The 10,441-nt window shown below is 33.1% G+C and overlaps 1 protein-coding gene across 7 annotated transcripts in view; it reads left to right on the top strand.

Annotated features, from left to right (window-relative positions):
- Positions 1–6,858, top strand: part of LOC142342546 (uncharacterized) — a 117,313-nt gene extending 110,455 nt beyond the window's left edge. For 6 of the 7 annotated variants that reach the window (XM_075393908.1, XM_075393905.1, XM_075393906.1 and 3 more), the window contains 3 exons: positions 2,321–2,450; positions 3,332–3,460; positions 6,337–6,858. In XM_075393908.1, the coding sequence (XP_075250023.1) occupies positions 2,321–2,450; positions 3,332–3,460; positions 6,337–6,472 (395 nt within the window). In that variant the 3' untranslated portion in view covers positions 6,473–6,858. The remainder of the gene's footprint in view (positions 1–2,320; positions 2,451–3,331; positions 3,461–6,336) is intronic. The other variant, XM_075393907.1, reaches the window with a different exon arrangement.
- The last annotated feature ends 3,583 nt before the right edge of the window (positions 6,859–10,441 follow it).

Genomic DNA, 10,441 nt, shown 5'->3' on the forward strand with positions numbered 1-10,441 from the left:
TTAATGTTAGAATTTTGATTCGAGTTGATGACTTAAACTTAGCATTATCAGAAAGTTTAACTTACCAAATTAATCTGACAGAGGTAAATTGATTCAAGTCCCCAATACTGATATAAATGAATCTTCAAGAAATGGTGCTGTGAATCAATACTCGGTTCAAACTGATGATTCTAGATAACTATTATTAGAGTTAGATTAATTGATGTAAAATCTTCCCAGCATGTAATAAATGATTATGATATCTCCGGAAGTGTGGTAGAAAAGTGCAAATGCATTCCATTTATGGTTCACTTTGCGACTGATTTGCAGAAGCAAAAATATTTTCTATGTTTTAGTATAAGAAAAGAACATTTAAAAAATCATGCTCTTTTTACAACATACATTTATATAATTCAAAGAGTTAGAAATGTATTGACGGTAATCGGACGCTGTCTCTTACCAGACACAGCGTCCTGTAGAAGTACCTGTAGACAGAGCATCCTTTAAGATCTGTAGAAACAATTTGATAATTTTTATGGTTGTTCGGCGTGATTTTTTCCCCTACTGTTTTTGTAAGTTGGGTGAGAAAGCGCTGTTTGAACAAAAAGTTTGCTATTCGGGTAGGAATTTTCCATTCAGGGTTAGAATTTAAATTTCTGTTTGTGTTTTTTTTTAGTTTTTCTCTATGTTTGGCATCAATTTTGGCCATTTGAAGTACATTTTAAAATTTTTATAAAACCACGCTCGAAATTACTTTTCCGCGTTTTTTGAAGCAGCCTAATTTTAAACATATTCAATGAAGGAGGTTAGTAGAGTCTAAAATTACTGAACAAAAGTTTTTATTGATCTCGTACCTATCTTCTGGAGCATCGTTTGCTTAACAGAGTTTAAAAGAGTTTAACAGAGTTCTTCCTCTCATGTTTCATGTTGCAGTCCGGTTCTTAGCCGTAGAATTAAAAAGACTACAAGCTGTTATTTTGTCAATGAAACTTTTTATGTCAATTTCAGCTGAGCTAGTACTTGTTATTGGTAATTATCATACTATAGGGCAGTGTGTAGCAAGTAAAAAGGAGCCTAATATATCTCAGCTAACTCAATGTTATCAATGATTTGCTTTTTTTCAGAAATAAATACTTGCTTGTTGTTCTGGAGTTACGAAATTTTATAATATCTAACATCCTACGACCCATGTTCTCATTTTTCTAAGTTAAAGTGAATAAAAAACTTTTCAAAAAGGTGAGATTTGTCGTCCACTGGAATTATTTTTGCAATACATCGAGAATAAAAAAACCTAAACTTTTCAGATTTTTCATCTTTGAAAATTTGATAACGTTTCCAAAAGATCACACTAATGCTCCCTTTCATTTTTTTGTCTTGGTGTGTAAGTTGCTTTCAATTATCAAATAGATTAAGGAACAGATTTTTTCAGAGTCTCCTAGAGTGCAATTTACTGGCTATCTATTCGGCACACTTTTTATTTAGCTACTGCCAATTCACTTAGGTCTCAATTGGGATTTAGGGTTATGAGCAGTCATATTTCTGGTATATTTCCAGAAAAATGAGCCTAATTTTAAAGAAGTGATTGAACTGATAGCAATGTAATATTAGAATTTAGTGAATAAACATTGAGATGGAAACCATAAGAAATAAGCTCATTGTGCTGGATAGTTTTTTAAATAATGTAATCACTGAAAAATGAGAAATGATAGGAATGAGCTGCAAAAAATCTTTGGGAAAAGTGAAATACTATGAAAATGGGTTAATTGTGGGCTTTCTGGACAATTCTGCTACTCGATAAACCTTATCCTTATTATGAGTGATAAAACGCAGGGACCTTTTTTATTCAGCCAGCCATTTAGAAACCTAAACTCATCACATTTGCTGGAAAAATGATGCCCAAACCGACTCCGATGTAGAAAAAGAATGTTGTTTTCAACTGTTTCTCCCTTTTCAATGCCAAACATTGCTGCCTGTTAAGATTGTTCACGTTTTCACCCCTACATCACTTTTAAAGCAAACTTTTTACCCCAAAACTTTTCCACAGATCCGACGCATTTGTAAGTTTTATATATTCTACAAATAATGCAAAGCATGAAAATAGTGTTTCTATGAAAGATGGGTGAAATAATCCGGGTTAAATGATAAGGCGTGAAGCAAATAAGTATTAGACGGTGGGATACCATTATGCAAACACAGGTATGGCATAATATAATTTAGACTTTTATTACACTGATCCTTGTAACCTTGTCTGCAACATTTACCCTAGTCTGAGAGTAAAAATCAAGAGCCAACTCTGGGCCATTTCTGCTTTGATAGTTAGGTTTGTTTGTTGAATTTTTAGCTCTTGCGGCTCAGAGAGAAGCGGAGGAGGAGAGACGGAGGAGGGAGGAGGAAGAAAAGCTTGCTAAAATGGCACAAATTGAAAGGGAAAAGTATGAACAACTCAAACGGGAACAGGAGGAAATTGAACGGTTAGTCATAGTCACAGCCAGGAAAACTGAATTGCAGCTACTTCAATTTGATGCAAAGTTTAAAATATTTTTGCAAGCTCTTATTAAGATTACTGATAACTAAAGCCTTTACCTGTCTATCAAAAAACAGTGCATGAAAAACCATTGAAAATATGCAATTCTTAGTTCAAACAAAACCGCACTTTATTGTGTGTGGTGATCGATTACTGATATCGACAACTTTTTGTTGTGAGATGGAAGTCAATTGTTTTACGTCATCGAAGTGGTGTCAAAACTGACAGAAAACAATAAATTTTTCCCTACAATTTAACCTAATACGCTCCCAATTATCTCAATCTCAATTTATTTCGGTAAAGCCGTTGCAAACATATTGCCAACTTATACAATCAATATCGAGGTGATTAATTTTAATCACTTTTTACTATAATTTTTATCATTTCATCTTCATAGGTAACGCAAAAAATGCCTAGAAGGTCTAGAAAATTGAGAAGAAGGTATGTATACGTTTGAAGCTTTTCACAGAACTCAAAAAATAGTTTTGACTTTGGTTATAAACTTTAGAGCAGAAAATTTATTGTGATTATGTATAAGTCTATTGTATTCAATGTACGCTTTATGTAATTCCCCGGCGCTCACTTTCAGCAGTCGCGCTTACAATGTTTAATTTTTTGAGTTAATTTTCAGTATGTTAAAAAATAAAATGATCTCCGTACACTTAGATAACCTGTTATAAATGCTCTTCAAACAACATAAAACATGATCTCCTATTCTCTACGTGTGACGTAATATTTCAGTTTACTAACTCTATCATCTAATAAATTTATTTGTTAATTCAACTGACTTGCTTATTAATTTGTTTGTTTGTTCTCTTTCCTTGGTAGACTACGGAAGGAGCGTGAGGAGCAGGAGAGGCGTGAACAGATGGAGAAGATTCTAGAAGAGTCCAGAAGGATGGCAATTGAGATGAAGAGACGCCAAGTGGAGGCAGAGGCCAAAGCTCTCTTTAACAAGTCTGTTTTTGTTTCTCTCTCAACTCTTTATTTAATTATTTTATTTTGTTTTCTTCCTTAATTATCTCCTACTTGCTAATCTGAATGCTAAGTTCAAGTAAAGATACAAATATCAGTTTGCGAACAAAATTTTGTAAATTATAGATCCTAAGTCAGAAATTATGACATTTTTTTATTCGAGAGCAATATGTTTAATAAACCTTGTAATAGACCATACAGTAATCATTAAAGACATATTTGTGTAAATAATATGATACTAATGTCAGAAATGATAACATTTTTTTTATTTGAAGGCGATAAGTTCAACCAATACTCTAAAAAACGAGTAATCATCTCTTAATAAATTCAGGTATACACAGAGAATAGTACCCGAACAATCAACTTTAACCAAACATATTTCCTTTAAATGTGCCACTTTTTAGATACTTTCATGAAAGCTGGCGAATAAATTGATCTGGGCTAAAATCCTTTATGCTGGCGTTCCATCTGAGTAAAGACCAATTGTAAAATTCCGTTCAAAGCTGCATTTAATTATAATTCAAAGCTGTATTGAAATAAAAACTAGATTGGAAATGATTAACTTATCATATCGCTGTTGCTGCTTGAAAGAAGCTCGAATTTCTCACCAACAAATAATCATTACTGATATTTTTAGTTTTCATTGCTAAAAAATTTCCTTTAGCATCGTGTCGTGAAAATTTTGAGTAGATTAATATCTTTGTTAATAAAACGAACAAGTCGACTAAAAAAGCAAATTTTCTCCCAAATTTGGTCCCGAAAAAAGGGAATTTTGAAAAAATTTAGCATAAATTCTTGCCAAAAAACTCGGATTGAACAAATCAGCAACCCTCCTCTATCTTCAGAGATAAAATCAATAACACTACAGTTATCAATTTGAACAAAATTTAGCAAAATTAACGAAAATTAGGTCAAAAATACTGAAAATGTGAATGAAAACAGCTGAAATACGTCTAATATTCACAAAACTAAAAAAAGCAGAAATCGAAAAAATCTTTCTAGTTCCCTATTCTACGCTGGACGGGTTTTGTGATGATACCACTCACAACTCTCTACGATGATTATATCGATCGGCCAAAATTGTCTGAACAAAAAAAAACCTTTTGAGTATATAGATCATCCCCCACAAAAGTATGTCGGAACAAAAAAACCTCTCATTCAAATTACTGCGAAGTTAGTGAGCCCCAAAAATTATTAATCGAAATGCCTTCTGGTTTTTCGGAGAATATAATTGAACAGAATAGAAGGAATGGTCAACGGTGAAAGGATTAAAGGTTTATACCTCTACAGCCCGATTTTCCTCTATCTGCAAGGCATATCGTCCTAGTTAATCAACTATCGCCCTAGTCTAGATCTGGAATTATTAAGAGACCTCACTATCAATTCCAATTGAGGGCGGGGGGGGGAGTGAAAAAAATTACACGGTCGAGGAAACTAGATAAAGTCGATGCTAATACATTTCATATGCAAAAATGAGTCAAACTAAAAAGTTCCACCAACATCTGGGTTCAATTTCATGACCTTTTCCAACCTTACCCAATGTTTAACCAATTGCGCTATATTTCCCTAACTTAAACTAAAAACTAAATAAGTTTTGGAAATATAAGAAATAGGACATTTATATTGTCTAGCCAAAATCCAGGACACGTTTTATTGTCGAGCCAAATTTGAGGACATTTGTTTTAGTGTCAGCCAAAGTTGAAGACATCACTTAAAGTCCAGACAATTTTTTTTTCATACCAAAAATCTCTCCAGTGCAGTCTTTTTATGCCTTATATCGGTCGAGGACGGTCTTTTTATAATTCCAGGCCTAGACTAGGATGGTGATCTAATTCGGCAACCAATCGAGCAAATAGCCAAAACTGAAAGTGCGACGATTAAATAAAATAGAAAACAAGGAAAAACACTACAAAATTATGGAAAACACAAACTGTCTCCCTTGATTTGATAAGAAAATCTTATAATGAAATGCGCTCTTAGTTAGATCTTTGACCAAAACAACTTTTAACAGCCTATCTCACTTGGTCTCAATTGGTCGAGAAAACTTTCACTCAAAGATTCTAAGACTTCCTTTGGCTTCAACGACATCAAGGTATAAGAGGTTCATATCTTTTTTTTCGCAAAAACGTGTCTGCAAATAGGTTTCCGATTCTGGCTGTAATTGTAACACCCAGGGTCAAAATTTCCTATCTGTTGTTTTGATGTGATACTCAAGCATAACTCCATGAGAAAGCTATCTGTGTGTCGCTTCAAAGGACTCAATCCTGCTTTTAGTGGTTTTTTAGTCCCTTACATTAATTGCTCTTTTTTCCAAAGTTTGTTATTACGGGGTATTATAATGTGCTCCTAAAAAAAGTTGCCTCCGTTTAATAGCAGATGTCTGTTGGTGCTATTGGTGGGTAATTCAAACGAAGACGATGTGTTCAATAACTGGCAGTAAATTTATGACTTCAATCGGTAGTATTTTATGAAATCACTAAGCATGTGAAGTTCCGAAAAACGTCTACACGTAGAAATTAAAATTAATTGAAATATTTTTGCACCGAATACTTTAATCCCGAACTTTTAATTTTTGTGGTTTTTTTTAATTACATAAGAATTTCCGCAAATTTAATTGAGCTCTTAATAAGCTTTCTTTCTGTCGAACCTTACGTGTTTAACAAAAAAACCTGCTGTAGATAATTGGTGAGGCAGCTGAGCAAAAATGAGAAATTGACTTGAAGATGTTTCGTACATTGGACATAAACAGAAAAGATGGAGAATATAGGTGCACCTTATTCTGATTAATTGATTAATATCCTAGTATGTTCAGACTTCATTTCTTGTGAATTATTCCCTCTTATCTCTCTCTCATTTAGGAGTCTTCGGATGGAACACAACTATTTGGAACACAACCAGGAACTGTCAAGGGCTTTTGTCTACTCCTACTTCGAACTCATGCGAATCATGGACAACTTAGAAGAGGGAAGCCAGGATGGCCAGGGAGAGGATTAAACTAACAAAAAGAGAAAACTACTGGCATACACCGGAAGCTGTGACATCAACACTGAAGCTCTGAAATTTGGAATCACAGTCGATGGATATCGGACATCTATTGTTGCAACTGGAATTAGAGTCATAGCCATTAGATCAATTAACATCGAGCGAGTCAAAAAATTGTCATTCAATTTGGCTTTGAAGCTCTTGATTTGGTTAAACTGCAATCCAAACATGATTTCAATCCAAATTTTAGCTTAATTTTGAAAACAAATTGTTTATAAAATAATGCCCGTGATTGTGCCAAACAACAGAACTGCTTCTTAATTCTAAAACAAAGTTAACATTATGCTTTATGACACCGATTTATATTCAAGATGGAAATAATACAGTTTAGAAATTTCTGCTTTTTCCAAACCTGAAAAGTTCGTGCCAATTTTCTGCCTGTCAGGCTTTCCTTCGTTAGGCCTATTTATCACACATGGACCCTAGTGTCAAAGCCTATCAGTACTGAAACATTGTATTGCAATAGTATAACGTCGGATTGGAGCTGTATCAGTGTATCCTAAGAGTATCTTTCAACCTCAGTAATTGCAGTATAAGAAACTCAGAGCTTTTTTTCTGAAAATAAATTCTCTCTGTTTTTTTTGTTTTGCATAATCTTCATCAAAAAATTATACAGAAAATTGAAAATTTCGTCAACAATTTAAAAATTTCCCCTTCAGCATTATGATTGCATTTAGTATCTTAGAACCTGCAAGTAATTTGTGTAGTTGTTATCTTTATAAAATAATACCCGCCGAAACCAGTAAATAAACGCCGTTGCCTGGATCCTAACAAATCTGCTGGTTTTGGGTAGTGTCTGTTTTTTGCTTCAGATTCTAGTGGTTTTTTGGTATCAACATTAGTTTCAGCCTATTTCCGCTCTAAAGCGAAGTAATTTGCTGAGGTAGCAAGATACAATAAGAATGAACTGACGCAGCTCTGAGGTGACGATGCATAATTGTTCCGACCCTCTTGAGGGGGGAGGAACTATATACTCAACTGGGTTTTTTTTTGTTCCGTGAATTTTCGCCGCTCGATATATTCATCGTAGAGAGTTGAGACTGGTATCATTAGAAAGCTCGTCCAGCGTAGAATATGGAATTAATAAGATTTTTTTAATTTTCGTTTTCTACAGGGAGTTATCGAGGTTTAAACTTCTGAAAAAAGTAGAGTGAGTTCACGTTGTTTTTATTCACATTTTCCGGAATTTTTGCCTAAATTTTCGTCAATTTTGCTAAAATTTGTTATAATTTTTAAGAATAGTGTCGTTGATTTTATTTTTGAAGACGAACAAGCATTTTTGATTGTTTTGATTTAATTTTTTGGTCAAAAAATCTGGATAAACTTTTCAAAATTTAGCCTTTTTCATCAACAGCACGAAATAAGATACTTTAGTCCACTCTGATTAAATTTGCCTACAGTACACCCCCAAACAACACTCATACAATCTTTGTAGACTCAGAGGGGGGCTATTTCTACTTCAGAGTCCACAGAGAGTGCCTTGTAGTTAAAACTTTGCCGTTTTTTGCTAACTTTACTCGTTGATTATCAAAAATGCAAAATTTATTTTGAGTTTCAACTCAGAAATTATCTATATCTACAACATTCGAAAAATCAATTGTTCTTAACGGACAATAAGTATTAACAGGGGTAGTTTTGGGCCATTCTTGGACTGTTACAATCCAAAAAAAATCGGGTTGTAATCAGTCGGTCTTTTTTTTAAAAAAAAAGACTTTTTTTTAATAATAAAGAACAGAACATATCAAATGAAAGCTCAGGAGTGATAGGTCCAACCAATTCGCTTGCTAAACAACTCCAAGCTAATGCATTTAGTTTTTTAATTGAAAGTTTATGGTCGTTTCTTTTTTAAAAATAATTGACTTTTCAATAAATAATGGCTTAATTAACTTTTCCTCTATTTTTTCTTAATTTGTTCAACTTCCAGCTTAGTGTCAGCAAAAAAAGACTGCTTCTTCTTTCTACTGAGTTAACATTTATTCTCGGTTGCAGTTTTAAGCCTGAAATTATTGTTTTCTGGCTTTGATACTACAAGATTTTAGATTTTTGTTTGTTTTGATATTTGCCAGTTTTTCACGTTTTCTAATTTTGTCACATTATCACATTATTGACAGTTCTCATGTCACCTTATTAGCATTCAAATTAAAACACAATTGAACATATTAAAATCCTGAAGGATATAAATCATCGTTTTAATGGCCTCGACGCCTCTTTCTTGAAGAAATCAATTGAATTTTTTAATTTTGTCTTAACTGTCATTTATACTTTGTCGTTTCGGACGTATGAAATTTCCTGTATAGTGATAGCGTTCATTGGCTTTTCATGGAAGAATAGAAAAACCGATATTCTGATATTAGCAGATAGCTGATGGCTTTTATGACTTTCAAACCCATCGTTTTCCAAAATTAAAAAAAAAAACTTTTTTAACTTCGCAATTTTGTTCTATTTATGTTTCTTTTTGTTACCTAATCTCGTTAGTTGATTACATGTCAAATATGAAATTATGGGTGTCAAAGGAATAAAAGGGATTGGTGTCCCAAAATCTTTTTTTTTAAAGATTTTGTTATGACCTTACTGGCTTCGACACCGCTTTTTCACAAAAAAAATTAAATTAATTTGATTCTTGTCATATTTGACGTTCTTTTTATAGATGCAAGAAATATTCTGGATAATTACAGGTCTCGAGGGTTTCCTTTTCATAAAAAAACGACGATATTTAAATAGCTCTTTTTGTAATTAATGCCTTTCATGACATTGAATGTAATTTTGTTTCGAAAAAAAAATTAAAAGTATTACATACTTTAGCACTTCGCTTTTTTGTCTACTTGTTAACTAGTCTTACTAATGAATAGCCACGTACTACATTATAGTTGTTTGAAGAAGGCATAATCAAATATATTTTGAGTGCCAAAATTTGGCTTGACGGTTTTGACAGCGTTTTCTGGCAAGTTTCAATTGAAATTTTGTTTGTTCTTTGTTGTTCTTTTTAGCCGCTCTAAAAAATGAATAAGGTCAGGTCCTAATGCCCTTCTATAGAAGCAGTGGTAATCGCAAATTTGTGGTAATATTAATTTATTCCTAATGGTATTTATTACTTTGAAGTTAATTGTTTCAAAAAAATAAGTTAATTTTTTTTACTTTTCTGTTTTTTGTTCTTTTGTATAATTGTTACCAAACCTTTTTATGGACTGGTCGCATATGTTTTCTGGTGATTTATAAGTTATTTTTGTTTAGTTTCAGGTTTATCTGACGGTATGTTGACTTTGTTATTAAATTTAGTTTTTAAGAGGGACATAAATTTTTTGATGTAATTAATGTTTGCTGTTGTTGTTGTTTGATTTTGCTGTTCGTTTTGACTCGCTTTCTTAATATTGACATATTACAGCAATCTAATGCATCAATTTTTACTCCACTGAGTTATTTGTTTTGGAGGTTATCTTATCGTTCACACAGAATTTTTTGAAAAAGACTTGGGCTTTTTTGGGATTCGCAAAAAATAATTTTTGGGTTTTTCTATCTGTTCCTCATTTGGTAGACAATTATGCCAAAATTGTGGATGGGCGGGGTCGGAACCTTATGTGCCATTGCACATTACCGAGCCGCCTTGTTTAGCATTCTACGTTTCAATATATGGACTCCTGTTATCTGAGTGTCTAATCTAACACCATGCCGATCGTAGTAACACGTGCGCCCACCCATCAGGTCGTAAAAAAAACATGTATATTTGCCCAGCCAGTTGTAATGGACAGCACGTACAATTGTCTCAAAGATATTACTGGCTGGATAAGCTTAAAATGTAGTTTTAATGCTCATAGTGTTTTAAAGCTGTATATTTAGGAAGCTTCAGTCTAAAATAAGAGAACATCTTCTTGTCCATTACCTGTATTTAACCATAAAAAGACTGAAAAATGACATAACCATAAC

The sequence above is a fragment of the Convolutriloba macropyga genome, chromosome 7 (genome assembly GCF_964194025.1).
Source record: "Convolutriloba macropyga chromosome 7, txConMacr16.3, whole genome shotgun sequence".
Classification (NCBI taxonomy): Eukaryota; Metazoa; Xenacoelomorpha; order Acoela; family Convolutidae; genus Convolutriloba; species Convolutriloba macropyga.